Source organism: Amia ocellicauda, chromosome 2 (assembly GCF_036373705.1).
Source record: "Amia ocellicauda isolate fAmiCal2 chromosome 2, fAmiCal2.hap1, whole genome shotgun sequence".
In the NCBI taxonomy this organism is placed as follows: Eukaryota; Metazoa; Chordata; class Actinopteri; order Amiiformes; family Amiidae; genus Amia; species Amia ocellicauda.
Window position 1 is genome coordinate 13,058,950 of NC_089851.1, and position 16,862 is coordinate 13,075,811.

General features: G+C 35.6%; 1 protein-coding gene across 2 annotated transcripts in view; it reads left to right on the forward strand.

Annotated features, from left to right (window-relative positions):
* The window catches only part of gnal2 (guanine nucleotide binding protein (G protein), alpha activating activity polypeptide, olfactory type 2), a 128,549-nt gene that overhangs the window by 28,156 nt on the left and 83,531 nt on the right, over positions 1-16,862 (forward strand). Inside the window, exons 1-4 of one of the 2 annotated variants that reach the window (XM_066719143.1) lie at positions 10,992-11,489; positions 11,728-11,800; positions 12,551-12,605; positions 12,796-12,915. In XM_066719143.1, coding sequence (XP_066575240.1) covers positions 11,351-11,489; positions 11,728-11,800; positions 12,551-12,605; positions 12,796-12,915 — 387 coding nt within the window. In that variant the 5' untranslated portion in view covers positions 10,992-11,350. Of the gene's footprint in view, positions 1-10,991; positions 11,490-11,727; positions 11,801-12,550; positions 12,606-12,795; positions 12,916-16,862 lie in introns of those variants that run through there. The other variant, XM_066719141.1, reaches the window with a different exon arrangement.

Consider the following 16,862-nt stretch of genomic DNA (forward strand, 5'->3'; position numbering starts at 1 on the left):
CATTTAAATCATATATTAACATAACAATATAAATGACTTCACATTTTAAGTCTTCTTGAACAGAATCATAATAAATGTAGTTGTAACTGTCTCCTTTAAATTGTCGTTGGTCTAGTTACATATGTCACACAGATCATTGTGTTGGTGAGAGGCATTTCTATCTGTGCATCATGATAATGCTTTTTATGTTTTTATGTACAGTATTATATAGTAAAATAATTCAGATTTAACATTAAATATTATACCACTTTATGTTTTTCTTTCCAAATGTATGTTTTCTCAACCAAGTTCATTTTGAAAGAAGTACATGATGCTGAAAATCATTAGCAGTACAGCTTTACAATTAAACTCTTGTCTATGAATTGACCCAAAAACCTGGAGTAATGATTTGGTATCTTAAGGCAATGCGTTCCTCATTGTCTCCTACTAGTACTGTTCTGCACTAGTACAATTGGCTGTGTGCGGTAAGCAGCAAGGATAGTGAGAGAACGCTGGCCAACTGAAACCAACTGCCTATATATTAACCTGTGTCCGGATATTGCTGTAATGTCATTCACTGAAGAATTTGTACCTTATTACAGGCTGAGCTCAGTTTCACCTTATTGATAATCTGCTACACCACCAGATTATCACAACCAAACAATTATGCCAACAATTTCATTATCACAGAAATGACTCACACCATGTGATGTCTTTCGTGAACTTTGTTTGCTGCTTGTGGAAGAAAGGCCGAGGGGAGAGATAAACTCCTAAAGAAAATGCATGGCAATGTGGGATTTTTTGACTTGATTACACCTTTGCAGTAATTGCGTTTTTGCTTTGCCATGTCAATTTGAAAAGAGAAACTGTTGTGCAATACAACTGTCTCAGTGCAGGCCCAACTGAATTTAAGGACATCAAACCAGTTTGTCCCTCAAGGGTGAAGAGAACTGCCCATACACCAGCGTTTCTCCCTGGAAAAGAAGGGCATCCTGTTTTCTTTTCATATTTTATTCCTCAATTTCTTCAGATGTCCTGTTTATTACTTATTTTGCTCACACTTTCAATCGGATCCACTCCGGTTCAAATCCTGTGTAAAGTAGTACCTAGTTTGGCACTGGGTAGGCCTAATACTTTCCAACAACACGGACAGAAACCAGGCACGCAAATTATAATAGTCTATTCCAAACGGGGAGTCCAGAGTTTCCAGCTATGGATTTTTAAGTAATATATTATTAATGATAAAAGCTACTTACCCATAGCTTTTTCATAAGATTTGAAAAGTAATATTTCGAAACTTTGAGTTTGATATAGTTATTTATTAGTTTGTTTTCCAGCTTTAGATAATTTTTCACATCCTGTTTCTCTCTATCCCATGTTCTCCCAAATATACATTGCACTGTCCCAGGATGTTCTGGAAGTATTGTTTAGTTGTGAAGAATATGTGAAGGCAATCAGTCAACCTTTATAGACTGTTGTAATAAACTTATATTGTAGTAGATATTGTGCTTTTGTCCACATTTTTGTGTTTATTTTTTCTATGATCGCTGTACATTCTGATGAAATATACATAAACAGAGGGAGTTACTCAACCTATTTCCTTGTCTAAGATATGAATTCATTACTCAGTTCCTGCTCTAGCTGTGGTTTTGTCTAACTCTTATGTCTTAATTTGTGGTGATTTTTTGTTTTGCGTCAATAGGGCTTAAATCACACTTGAAAATAACAAGGTGCTCAAATGAGACTTTGCTCAGGGTCCTCTGGTTTCATTCTGCCTGAGCTTTAAAGTACCTAATTGAGCTAATGACTCTCTTAATTGGAGCACCTTAACTTGTTAACTGATTCTTTAGATAGACCTTGGAAATCTGCTGGGGTGTGGCGCTGAAGGACTGAAGTTTAAGGCTCCCAGTAAACAGAAAAATAATCACTAAGTCAATTATAATTTGTGTGACTTGTGTAAGCTGATATTTTACCAACATTTACTATAGTTCAATAATATATAGTATTGGGAATACAATTTGCAAATGGAGCACCATGGCTGATAATAATATCGAGCCACTTACTTTTCTAAAAAGCAAACCATGATGCCTGCCTTAGTCTCCATTTAGATTCCATTAAAAAATAAAATTAAAAAATAAATAAACTGCCAAATAATGCCTTTGTATTCTGCTTCTCAATAACACATCTTTCTATGATTGTTTTAATTAGGTTCTTTGTCCAATAAAATGCAAGCAACTGGATGGACAATGTGGGCACAGCAGCCTACTCTCGTTTGCAGCATTGCTAGGCTATTTATGCTGCTCCAGCCTGAAAATATTGATAATGCCCATGAATTGTATTGGGACTGTGTGTTGGGTGTTGTAACTGGTAGGCAAAGTAAAAGCTTGGTAAACTACTCCCACTTCCTGCCTGCCCAACCCCCCTTCCTATTGACCTGTCTACTTAAAGTTTCTGTGAACTTGAGGTGTAGTGGGTGTATAAAAAAACAAACAGTGTGTTACTTTCACAGAAACTCTGGCATCAAAATAGGGGGCCTGTGTCTTTAAAGTGTAAGTAGTAAATCTGGGGAAGGTCTGATAAGAGATTTAGTAAACAGGGGATGAGAGGGCTGCCAAAACAAAGCACATGTGTTCGCCTCTTGTTGACTGTCTCGTTTCACTAATAATAAAATCACTGTTAACTGCTTATCTGGAAAATGTACATGTGATGGATGGATATCCAGCCCAGGTCTCAATGTCCTGATGGCTTTGTGACATGAAGCACAAACCTGTAGCAATTTTGATTTTGGGTATCTTTCCGTGGCCAGTGACTGAGTCTTTGGTCTTTGTGGTCCTGTTGTTCTGAGCTATACAGTGTGCTGAGGAAGAAACGTGTTGCTTTTGTTAAAGGTGATGGTTAGAGTTAAAGTTCAGTCTCTGAAATGAAACATACTTTTTTCTTTGTGTGTGTGTGTGTGTGTGTGTGTGTGTAAAATTATGTTTCAAGGGCATATAAGCACCAGCCTGTATCACTGTTTATCTTAGTTAAGCGGCCACCATTGCTGTGTCATGTTTGCTGTAGCAGTTACCGCAATTGATTTATTTTATGTAGGACAGATCTGCATTAGTGTCCCAGCCAGGATCGGGCTTCAGTGATGTTTATCCAAAACCTGCCAGATAAACTTGCAAAATAAAGTTTAAACAAAATAACAAAGGCATTTTATTGTGCTTGTTTTGCAAAACCGTTTCCATCCTACGATGACCGAGGTGGCCATTTGTATCACCTGCTGGTTTAACATTTCCATCAGAAAATACCTGCAGTATTTTCCTGCCTCAAAGGAATACAGATATTCACACTCCAGAGGTTTCAGTTCCTTCGTTTCTTTACTTCATGCATTTAGAGTGTGTACTGGATTCAAGTGTGTGTGTTGTGTGTAATTTTGAATCTATGAAAAATAAAAACACATCAACAGGCTCTCATAGGTTCCCTCCATGGTCATGACAATGATGAAGACAATAATTCCTCCGATGATCCAGTTTGGTCTGGTCTCTGTAGTATTGTCAGCCAAGGGTCTTGAAGAGCCCACGGGCGATTCAGACCCTTTTTAAGACTGAAGAGTTCTGTGCAGAAATTATTCAACTCACCTGGTATTTACATTGCTGAATATAAGTAGTAGGTGTTATATAAACAGATCCTCAGCAGAGTCAAACTCCCAGTGTATCTAAGTGGTGAAGTTTTACATTACATCCTGTTCTCACTTGCTATGGGTCATTTAAAGCAGTGACTGCTGTGTCTCTTTTTTGTTTTTTACTGCCTGCCAGAAGCAAGATGATTATACATAGAGGTCTGGCTTGCTGTTGCTCAGTTTTTGATCTATATAGCATAAGGTCAGGTGTATGTGACCTATGTGCTAGTCCTGTGTAGCTTCCGAAGCAGATCTAATTATGGAACAAACACACACACACACACACACACAATTGCACAACAGGATGTATGAATTGGAATGTGAGCATGGAAGATATTTTGCTGATGCTGGCGAGGTAAGCACCCATGGGGAAGAAAAACTGACTTTGGATGATTCACCTCATTGTGTATACCCCAAATGTGCAGGTGCCCAGAGAAGCCAGCTGGAGGACGTCATCAGTTATATTTAGTCTTCAAGGGAAACAAATTGCAGCAGCTCTCCTTAATTAAGTGAGCCATGGACAGAAAACCTGGTTAGGCAGATGCATACTTTTGGTCATGGCAGGTGAAGTAAGCCAGGAAGGACAGTGGGGGTAAAAACCTACATTAGATGTTGACATTTTTATGAAAAACACATTGTCAAATACACGTTATGCTGTTCATTTTTACTTACCAATGGACATAATCAGAATTTATTTCTCGATTTGAGAAACACCTGGAGATGTAACTAAAAAGTCACTTATATGTCAGAAATAACCCCCTTTTTGAAGTCTTTTGAAGTTGTGAAATTAAACCTTTTGTTGTTACTGTATTTAATATATTCCTGTAGTATTTCACGTTGCCTTATTAAGATAAAAAGATGTTTATTATTGTGAGATACAAAGCTATTGAAGTGATTTGTTTAAAATATTCCACCAGAGGGAGCCACAATTTACTGAGTGGTACTGCTGTTCTGAAAAGGGTGATCAAAACTGTTTAATAGAATCTCCCAGATTTTCTGTTATCTGCATTCTGTCGTGAATGTTGCCTTTTTTCTCCCCTCACTGTTACTCAAAATTTCAGGGCCAGGGATGAAACTGTCCTCTTACTGTTTATCCCTCTGAAGAGTACTATATATTGTAACTTAAACATTCACTACTTAAATTGTGATTGCCATATTTGTCACCAGTTTAAATTACCTTAGTTTTTACCATTTAGTCTGTCCTCTTAACTTTTGTTTTTGTTGTTGTTGTTGTTCTTGTTATTTCTAGATTGGGAATGATCAGGAATGTTCATGATTTCTAATGAAAAATAAATGTCAGGTTCTAATCGGAAAACATCTTGTTCCTAGTCACTTGTGAATTTAAAGAACACTGGTTACATTTAGTACTGCCATACAGCTGCAGTAGTAGTGCCCTAAAAATAATGCCACACTTTTATTATTATTATTATTATTATTATTATTATTATTATTATTATTATTATTATTATTATTTAACCTGGTTAAAAATAATCCTCATATGTGGCATTACTAGTTTGTTATTTATTTAGAGTGTGATACATTATAAGAATCAGATCAGCATTGTGTGATACTGTTATCAGCCATGAGGGGGAGCCTTAGACAGATCTGTGATTTTAGAATCCAACATTGTCTGGAGATGTAGGGGTTAAAATGGCAGCGACAGTATGTGGATGAGCAGGGAGCATGATTTGCATTCAGAGCTGCTTCATGCTACTCACCCTGCTATATAAAGTTAAATTTGCATCTATTTTTCATAATTTTCACTTGAGAATCTTTCCATTGTTCTTTGAACAGTAATGTCACAAATAGTGACAGGTATGCTTATCAAGGTCTTTTTCAAAACACAGGACAGAAGTGGTTCATCATTTTATTTTATTATTATTAATAAATAAAAAAATAAAAAAAACACTCAAATGGATAAGAAATCGAAAATACTTTAATAAACAAGTACATTTTCAAAAATTAAACTGTAAAGTTACATTGTGTGTGTATATATATATATATATATATATATATATATATATATATATATATATATATATATATATATATATACACTCACCTAAAGGATTATTAGGAACACCATACTAATACTGTGTTTGACCCCCTTTCGCCTTCAGAACTGCCTTAATTCTATGTGGCATTGATTCAACAAGGTGCTGAAAGCATTCTTTAGAAATGTTGGCCCATATTGATAGGATAGCATCTTGCAGTTGATGGAGATTTGTGGGATGCACATCCAGGGCACGAAGCTCCCGTTCCACCACATCCCAAAGATGCTCTATTGGGTTGAGATCTGGTGACTGTGGGGGCCAGTTTAGTACAGTGAACTCATTGTCATGTTCAAGAAACCAATTTGAAATGATTCGACCTTTGTGACATGGTGCATTATCCTGCTGGAAGTAGCCATCAGAGGATGGGTACATGGTGGTCATAAAGGGATGGACATGGTCAGAAACAATGCTCAGGTAGGCCGTGGCATTTAAACGATGCCCAATTGGCACTAAGGGGCCTAAAGTGTGCCAAGAAAACATCCCCCACACCATTACACCAGCACCACCAGCCTGCACAGTGGTAACAAGGCATGATGGATCCATGTTCTCATTCTGTTTACGCCAAATTCTGACTCTACCATCTGAATGTCTCAACAGAAATCGAGACTCATCAGACCAGGCAACATTTTTCCAGTCTTCAACTGTCCAATTTTGGTGAGCTTGTGCAAATTGTAGCCTCTTTTTCCTATTTGTAGTGGAGATGAGTGGTACCCGGTGGGGTCTTCTGCTGTTGTAGCCCATCCGCCTCAAGGTTGTACGTATTGTGGCTTCACAAATGCTTTGCTGAATACCTCGGTTGTAACGAGTGGTTATTTCAGTCAAAGTTGCTCTTCTATCAGCTTGAATCAGTCGGCCCATTCTCCTCTGACCTCTTGCATCAACAAGGCATTTTCGCCCACAGGACTGCCGCATATTGGATGTTTTTCCCTTTTCACACCATTCTTTGTAAACCCTAGAAATGGTTGTGCGTGAAAATCCCAGTAACTGAGCAGATTGTGAAATACTCAGACCGGCCCGTCTGGCACCAACAACCATGCCACGCTCAAAATTGCTTAAATCACCTTTCTTTCCCATTCAGACATTCAGTTTGGAGTTCAGGAGATTGTCTTGACCAGGACCACACCCCTAAATGCATTGAAGCAACTGCCATGTGATTGGTTGGTTAGATAATTGCATTAATGAGAAATTGAACAGGTGTTCCTAATAATCCTTTAGGTGAGTGTATATATATATATAAAATAGTATTAGTATAGTTTCTGTGTATATATAAAGGATATTTTTGTATACTTTTACAGAGCTTTAGAGTATGCAAAACTAGATTTTACATTGAATCCATCTAATTTAAATATGGTCTTTCATAAACAATTTAGAAACACAGTTGTCAGTGGTTTCATATTTGGAGCAGACATCTCAAAGTTCTTTGCACATTTCATTAAGTGTATTTACACTTAGATATATCAGTCATTTTCTTATGACATATGACTTATCAAGTTTCCAGTGGTTTCAGTTAAGACATGTTGGATAGGACTGAATCTTGATAATTTAGAGACATTCTATTAAATACAATTACTTTCATAGTAACATCCCTGTTTGTTCTGTTTTTCTGGAGACATGCTTAGAATGATTTCTGAATATGCAAATGCATCTGTCTTAACAGCCATGTTACAAAGTTTAAGTATGATCTGATATCATTGTTCTGCTAACATCTGTGACCCTGATTTCTAGCATTGACTTGAATTGTTAGGGAAAAACTAGACTACATTTAAAAGACGGTCATTTTGTTGCCTCCAAAAATGTTTTTTGCAAATATAATTTTTGTTTGCCTAAAAATAAGATCTCAGTTTGGCCTTAGACCTCCACTAAGAAAGTAATATCTGCCAAGGGCTTAACGGAGATGAGTCAACCAATTTTACTTTTAACCTAAAGCTGAATTTCAATAATCGTTGTCAGAGGTGAAATGGCAGCAACATTCCTACAGTTGCACCTAACACCCTGTAGCCTGGTTCACCATCTATTTCTTTTCTCCTGTTGCTTATGGCTATAATAGTTCACTTGTCCGAATTCATAGAAAATGACAAAGAAATCACAAAGCAATCAGGAAGAATCTAGGGCATGTTGATTCAAAAAAATCTACATGATATTTATTTTTCAGTAAAGTCAGCATATCTGTATTTTCAAGTCTTATTTTTTTCATGTTCGTTTAAATATAAAAAAATTTACGTCAATGGACATTTACACAGCTTTTCTTTTGCAAGTAGGTCTCCCAAGTTACTAATGCAAAACACATGAAATACTTGAGATGCACAGTCCAAACTGCCCTAAAGCATTTTAATGATACCTAATCACATACAGGTCACTTGTCACTGGTTGACAAAGGCTCTCCGCAATTTTTTAATATGCATGTTTATCATCTCTCCATAAGTGACTGTAAAAATAAAATTGTCTTCATATGTCAGTAGTGAAGTGTAGGAATTGACTGCCTTGGTTGTCTGTAGAGATATTGCAGAATAGCAGCACCACCTAGCACAAGTTGTGTGGGTCAGGCATCGGAAATCATGAGGTTAATACATATAAAAGTACTGTCAAATTTTCTGGTGGAAGCAGTTGAGTCTTAGGATGTATTTTGTCAGCAGGTGTTGGAAAACTGCTTGCATGTGAGGGTAGAATAAGGTCTACAATCTACACAAAATGAAATAACTTGTTTAGAAATGTCATTGTTAATTCTATGCCTTCTGATGTTTTGTACAAGATTAATGTTCAATGCCATGAATCACATGGCACCAGGGGCTGATTGTAAGAAACAAGCTTACACTTCTCAGTTGGCTTCCATATAGAAACTTTACTTTTACTTTTTAGGCTAAAAAACAAGAACGATTAATTCATTTGACAGATATCAAGCACTATGTAGGCATTATGGTTTGGAGAATCTTAACAATACTTTAACAAGTGTTACAAATCTATATTACAAGGTTCTCTTAATGTTATCCCTTCAAATGTTGCCATTCATTTCTAAGTAAATTAAACCTCACATCCAAAATTACTTGTATTTTTTTTATAAATTCATAATAATTTTCACCCAGGCCCCCAACTATGCCATGAATTATATGGCTAATGTATTGAACCCTGTTGTGATACCTACACCATTCCACCATGGTGAATCTGGGTATTGACATCCAACAAACCAAATCTGCCACCAGTCTGCACCAAGCACACTGTGTGTCTCAAAGGTGTTTCAGTGGTGTGCAACCAAGACACAACCCTGACAGACTTGGAAGTCAGTTCTGGACAGTTAGTATTTTGTGAATGTTTCACTGGCTTTGATCACTTCAAGGAGGTACTTCCTGTAGCCCGGCAGCACCCCACCCCGGAAAGAGAACCCTGAACAATTGTCGAAGGTCACCAGTTTCTGTTGGCTGAAGCGTTCTGGTATGCCTGCAAGTTCAACCATTTCTCAGTTCTAAAAAGGGCACCTGTACTAGACAATGCAAAACGGACCCAAAGCAAATCAAAACAACTTCTGTTTGTCTTGTATTAAAAAAATAATAAAAACAAACAAACCACTTTTACTTACCAAACACAAAACAAGGCCCCTATAAACACGAGACTCATACGATATCGTCTTTGAACGGCTTCTCCCACAGCACTCTGCCATGGTCATCAGATTTGTGCAGCTGTTGTTGAATGGTAATCCTGGAGTTTCTTGAAGTTTCCCAATTATTGTCCATGGGTTTGAGGTAGCCACAACACATTGCAGTAACATTGTCTTGCACTCACTTCCTGGTAGGGTTGTAACTGTCATACTAGCCTTGAACTTTAAAATGGATGCTACTGTGAAAACTGTGATCATCTGATTTCTGTCCATCGGAGGTGACTATTATTGAGTTTCTGTTAACTTCAAGTTTCTGTCAACTACTAAATGTGCAAAAAAAAAAAAGACTTGTAAGGTGTATAAGCAGTTGAATATTGTGTATTTCATATATTTATGATATTATTATTTTCACATTTTGATCTATCGGGTAGAAATAATGCCAAAATGTCCTTTAGTGAGTTGCTCATTTTATTTAATGACAAGAGGAATGGATTTCTTCCATGGTATTCCAGGTTATGGAGAGTGCATATACTGTGCATGTTCTCAGCAATACCCCCACTAGTCTGCATCTGCTTCCACAACCTTCTTCAAAGCATGAACTGTCTGTTCTGCTGATTTTGGGCTTCACCCACCTCAGCAGTTTTTGTTCAGTATATCTTGGATGATCTCCCTGTTAACCAACACAAGTGGGATTTAAAACTACAAATGCTCCATTAACTATAACCCCAATGAAAGTATATTAGTATTTGTGAAACTTCTGGTCATGACATGGCCACAGATTTGTATTCCTCTGACCTGTTATTGTAAATGAAGGTAGCAACCGTGCTTATCATATGAACTGTAACATCCCATTTGAAACTCAAGGGGTGTTTATTTGCTTATGGTCCGTGTATGCCTGCATATACACCTTTTCAGTCACTTTATGTTGGTGTTTGACCACAATGATGCAGTTAAAGCTTCATTGCCTTTTTTTCTGGTGCAATGCCAGTGTTTTTAAGTAGCGGCAGTGCAGAGCTCAGTTCAGTTATGTCAAAGCGACTGAAGTGCAGTAGGCGATTTTGCATAGAAGCCCTGTTAATTTAAGCATTTATGACTTTTAATGTTTCATCTTATCTCTTCTCACGGTGTTTTAAATCCTGCGACCACCAGAATTGGCTTACTTTTACTTTGTTTTGATATCATCCAAAAAAAAAGACAAGGAAAAAAAAAGTAGAGAGAGAGTCCGGGGTTGGATAGATTACTTCCTGGTATAAGAGCTTTTGCTGCGCAAGATAACAGGGGTGGAATGGAAAAAATTATAAAAGCGCTGTGATACTAAAAAGACCGTGCTTTACCTTTACATACGACATTAAAATATACTTTAAGTCTGTAAAAAGACCCAACCCACAGTATATTTTCAATTGACTGATAAAATTGACATTGCACACCCATTTTCTAATATATATATATATATATATATATATATATATAGGCTAGCTAAATAGATATCCGCCTTACAGGACGTGAAACTCAGAATATGCAAGTAATAGTCCAACTTTCTTGTCATATATAGAGAGATGATATAATGGCATGAAGAGGGAATGGAGCTGTAGGTATATCTCAGCTCTAACACAGGGGGCTTTTTTCGGTTCAGGGCTACTTCCTGGTGCTGCAGAGAGAGGCAGTGCTGAGTTAGAGAGACAGAAATAGAGATAGAAATTGAGATAGAAATATAGAGAGTGGAGAGAGGGAGTGAGAGAGGAGCAATAGGCTGGTTTCCAGAAGCAGCCCCGCTCCACTCTTTGTGTGTATTTATAGACTTCTTTTAACGATTTTTTTTATTTATAATATACATATTTATTGGATTTTGCGGAATCTCTAAGGCTCGGTTGGTAGAGAGGATAAATAAGATTGCAACATTGTTACCAACACAGGGATCTTTTTTTTTCATCCAGAGCGGCGGAGACCCGTCGCACAGATTTTTTCGCAACATTGGTTCTTTTTTTAAATTTATATAAAATATATATATATATATATTAGTTATTTTATTATTGTATTTTCTTGTAAAAACGAGGATAACGGAACATGGGTTGTTTAGGCAACAGCAAGACTGAAGATCAACGCATCGACGAAAAAGCACAACGAGAAGCGAATAAAAAAATAGAAAAACAGTTACAAAAAGAAAGACAAGCATATAAAGCCACACATCGACTCCTTTTATTGGGTAAGATGAGAAAGCGTATATGTGTGTCTGTTTTAGCAAATGCAAACGCTACCGGTGTGTAAAATCTGTGCGTTATGTTTTCGCCCTTACTTGTGTTTGACAGCTCTGTATGTCACGGATGGGGATTGTAACACGATTGCCTTGGTTTTCAAAGCATTACATTTGGGGGGGAGAGAAAGCTGAAGACCTCTGTTTCGGACCCGGTTATTGATCATTTTGTGTGTGTTTTATTTCGAAGGGGCTGGAGAGTCTGGAAAAAGCACTATTGTCAAACAGATGAGGATCCTGCACGTCAATGGATTTAATGCAGAGTGAGTGAACTAGTCTTTTAACCGCATTAGCATTCAGAAACGGCCTTTATTGGTGTGTTTTGGGGCTTTTTGCTGGTAAATAACATGTATTGTGCGTGCTGTGGCATGTATAGATGAGCCAGGCGAGTGGAGGACAGATACATGCAGATTTACCGTGTATCTATTCTTACTGCAGCGCTTCTAGGGCCCACAATGTAGCAACAACATGGCGACTAGTTTCTCATTACTAATAACTCTTAACCTGAAACATGCAATATCCACAGATTTATACACTAGCATCGGATAACCTGTAGAGGATTCATGCCATACGATTTCTGCTGTCACATATTATATTAAAACCCGGTCTTTGAAACGGTACACATTGAAGATATCAAATGTTAACAGTAACGTTGTCATAGTGTAAAAAAAAAAAAAAAAAAAAAAAAAAAAACACATCCTATACAAAACTGATATTTGTAGTGTTTTCGTCGTGCTGGTTGTGTTACTGGGCTGCAGATTAGGCTATATGTTCAATGAATGACGCCCCATGAACTGTTATTCATACTGTATCTGCTTAGTGTGACATTTTTACTGTTGCACATCCAGTTACTTGGACATAGAGAAATGCTGCTGCTGTAATAAGTATAGGAGGGTCTGAATGTTTGTACCCTGACCTTCCCGAATTGGATCAGAAGCAAAGCGTTTCCTTTAAAGTTTCTAATGAGTTAGTCTTTTGGTGACATCAAATGCATCTGTCCCTCTTTCACACAGAGAAAAGAAACAGAAAATCCAGGACATTCGGAAAAATGTGAAGGATGCCATAGTGGTAAGGGTCCTACTTTACTTTTGTTTTAATTTTGGCATTTAATGTCTTATATTGGGGTGGGGGGATCTGGTTTCCTTCTATAAGATTGTACACAGCAATCCCATTTTGCTGATCAGACTGGATTATCCTCTTATTTATCCTGTATTTATCCAGCTTAATGCTTGTGTTTTTGTTTTTATCCGCTTTGTAGACTATAGTTTCGGCGATGAGCACTTTAATACCCCCAGTTCCATTAGCCAACCCAGAGAACCAGTTCAGAATGGACTACATCAAAAGTATAGCTCCTCTTTCTGATTTCGATTACACGCAGGTAAGAACAATGTGGTTTCACTTCACTTCTCTAATGTATTATTAAAATTACCTGTACAGTATTGGAAATAGTTTGTATGTCTTTGCTGTGAGGTTTTCTCTTCCTGTTTTTATTTTTTAGGTGACTGTTCACTCATTGTTGCATGTAGCAATTGTCCAGTTTGTAGTCTGACTGCAGAGATGATACCGTCTCATGTTTCAGACTTTAGGGACACAATACACAGGTTTATATGTTGTTTTTCTTGAAGAACAGGCAATGAATGTATATTCCCATTTTTGTGTTTCTTTTGTGTTTTTATTTATTTATTCCCAAGCTTTATTTCTCTGCTGTTATATACTCTTTTGTAAATTAAGGTTTTGCTTCATTTTGACCTGAAGTATTGCATATTTCTGTGTTCTTATTTGAGGCTTATTTCTCAAACTGGTTGATAATCAGATTGTATGGCAAAATATAAAATACCTTTGTGTGTTATAAAATGTTATTGTTTTGCTGTCAGGTTAAGTCTTGACATTTGGTTTTAAAGGGCAGCTGAAAATATAGATTTGCATTTAAGCATATAAGTGGTGGACACTTATGAGTTTAAAGTCCAAAGTATTTATTGGTTATGGGATTCTTTCCAGGCGACATGATAAAGAAACTGTAATGATACATTGAAATAATTACAGTATGTGAATTTGTAAAACTTCAGTCTTTGGATGATTTGTGATCAATGAAAATGTCTGCATTCAAAATCAAGGGAGTTTATCGATAGTTTTTAACACTTTATAGAGGGTCCTTATTTAAGGAGACTCTTGTTTACTGTTGTAGCATCACATGATGATACAGTCTGCTGTGTCATGTGGAATTTCTTTATCAATTACTCCCAGATAAAGTGAAAACTGAACACTGACATATGTTTATTTGCACAAAAATACATGATGGGCAATTCACAGGTCACAAATCATTTTATATATTATGTGATTATCATTTAGAATGCTAAGACTACAGTTTAAGTTAGCAATACAAAATCAATTAATCTCATAGTAAGGATTTTCTTTACCTGTTAGGTTGGTATTGAGGGGGTGAGGAAATACTTACCTGGAACTTTCAGTTGACTTTCAAGGCTTTGGTACAACTTAAAAGCACAATGTTACCTACTACCCTTTTCTGACCTATAGCACTTGTTGGAGGCAATTTTACTTTTTAATTACTTACAGAACTAAATGAGTTGAAGATGTGTTGTATCTGTTAATTTGAGCATGTTTTGGTTCTATAAATTGTCTCATCAGTTTTGTAGCACTTCCACTTTCCTCTAATACATCCAGAATGGAACAACAAACTACCTCAGAAACCTGACAAAAATGTCTCTGGTTCTTTAACTGCTAGGCTATATTCAGTAAAGTAGTTTAGCCATGGAAACTGCAAGAATTTGTGAAATTGGATGTATTATTACAAGCACTATTTGTACTTATTTTATGGGAGCGTACATTTGAACATACGTAAAGGTTAATAATAGTAAGAGAACATCATATTAAAAGAGTTAACTCTTTTTATGAATTGTGTAGTCAAAGATTAAGCTCAAAGTTTTCTTTTAACTCTTACTAGAGGGAAGGTTTGCCAGTTGACTTAATCTGTAAAATTATGGATTTCTACTGTGTTGCAATGAAAAATGTTTTACATTACACATTTTTATACCTTAAACTTTCTGTTGCATTTCTGTATAAACTAGTGAATTTAAATAGAAAAAGTATTGAAAAGATAGGTGATTATAATCAAGTTAAAGTGGTGGATAATTAATTTGGTAAATGTGTTATTTATTATGGTTTTTGCAGATTATCTATGGAAGATTATCTATTCTAGATGTGTTGCTGGTTGTATACCTGCAATCCCCATTTCTCTGTATCTAGCCATATAGATCTAAAGTTTTTATATATATATATATATATATATATATATATATATATATATATATATATATATATATATATATATATATATATATATATATAATCGATAGATATAGGCAGTATGACATTTCTGTGGCCTTTTCTGGAACTACACCTACATGAAGGATTTATTTCCTCAGGTTGACACAGTTTTGCCTGATGAGTGAATATTCTTTTTTTTTCATCATGGTTTACAGCTGAATAGCTTTGGCTCAAAACCAGTATGTTTTGTATGTTATGTATTTTTAAAATAACAATGCACAAAACTATTTTAACATATTACATGCTATGAAATTGATCTCTACAAATGTAAATGTCTTTGTATTTTAATCATTTAGTGGGAGTGTGTTTACTTTGTTTTTCATTTTTAAAACTTCCAAGTATTGTTTCCTGCTAAATATTAGTCAATATTTATTATTTTATATTAAATACAAATCTGCCTTAATTAGGTTTAATAACCTACTAAAATGTGAAGATCACTGTGACAAATACATATGCTATAGCCATAGCAGTGATTTTATTTGCTACTGAAATGAGAACAGGAAATAGGTTGAGTAGGGTTTTTTTTTTAGGTGGTGGTGGGGGGGGGTTATTTAGGGCTATCAGATGCTGAATACAATGTTTGAGAATTGTCTACAAACTCATTGCTAAGTTTGTAGAAATTGACAGGGGTAAATCTACCCTGTATACTATTGACATATTATTACCCTGTGTGCAGATCAAGGGCACATTTTGCTACCAGCAGTGGAAAACATTTTGAGTTATATAATCACTTTTTTTTTTTCTTAATGCTCATGTACTTAAAACAACAGTGTTTTCCCAGTTCAGTTCAGTTCAGTTATCTTTTCATTTTTTCATTTTTGTATCCTTATGTATTAATCAGGGAACTTTGAATCATTGTTGTCTAAGTTTTAGAATTCCACACTCTAGATAGTTTTGATGTTTTTCACTATCATTCTGAAAAATAGTGTGAGTAGTATTAGTGGTAGTGGAAGTGCCTACCTAGATACATAACAGTTCATGTAAACTTGTTTCTGCATTGTGGGCACTTCCCTTTTCATGTCCCATAAATTAAGTAGATACTGACTGAGACATAATCAGAATAGTTAAAGTATATCTTTGAATAAAATGTATTAATTATAATTTGACACATCATCAAGGTTATTTTCTTTCAAATACTTTGGTCAACCTATATAATACTGAATATTTTAAGAGTGTAATTATTTGTTAAAAAAAGCATACATTGATTCTTTTGTATTTAATGCGCCACAACATTTCCTTACACTTTTTTAAGGAGATGGAAATTTTATACTTTTTGTTAAGATCTAAGTTCTGCCATAGTAAGCTTTCTAAAACAAAATTCTTACATTTCTTAAGAAGATTCCTGACATGTATTTATTTAGAAAGTAAATGTCAATGAAGAAAAATCTCTTCAGTATACTAAAATACAATACATTAAATGTTTTACGTAGATCCATTAACTGAAAGATGTAGTTGTAAAAAAAAAACATGTATTATTTATACCGTAGTGAAAAACAGAATTTACAATTTAAATTGAAATATTCTAAAATATTGTTCAGGATTTGCAAAATCCATATCTGAAAAATCACACCTAAACTTGATGTATGTTTTCTTGTGAAAATCTTCTCTTTATTACTCAGGCAGTTTAGTTGTTTGACTTCTTTATTAGTAACATCAGCAGGATGAAGTCGCTAAGTACTACAAAAGTTGTAAGTCATTAAGCCAATGTTTGAAGTGGGCGTAAACACAATGCTGCATAATTATACTGCTTTTTGCGGATTAGACTTTGTGGTTATGATAATGTTTCAAAGATGTAGGCCTATACTTAATCAGTATTACTTCTTTATATGTATGTTTACAGTTTTAATTAAATAGGTGACAAACAAATATTGTGTGTGGTTTTTTTCAGCCAATTGCGTCGAGAATAAAGTTAATTTAAAAGTAGGGTTGGGCTTTCATTAATTATTTTATTTAAAAAGAAGATGATGTAATGCTCATCAT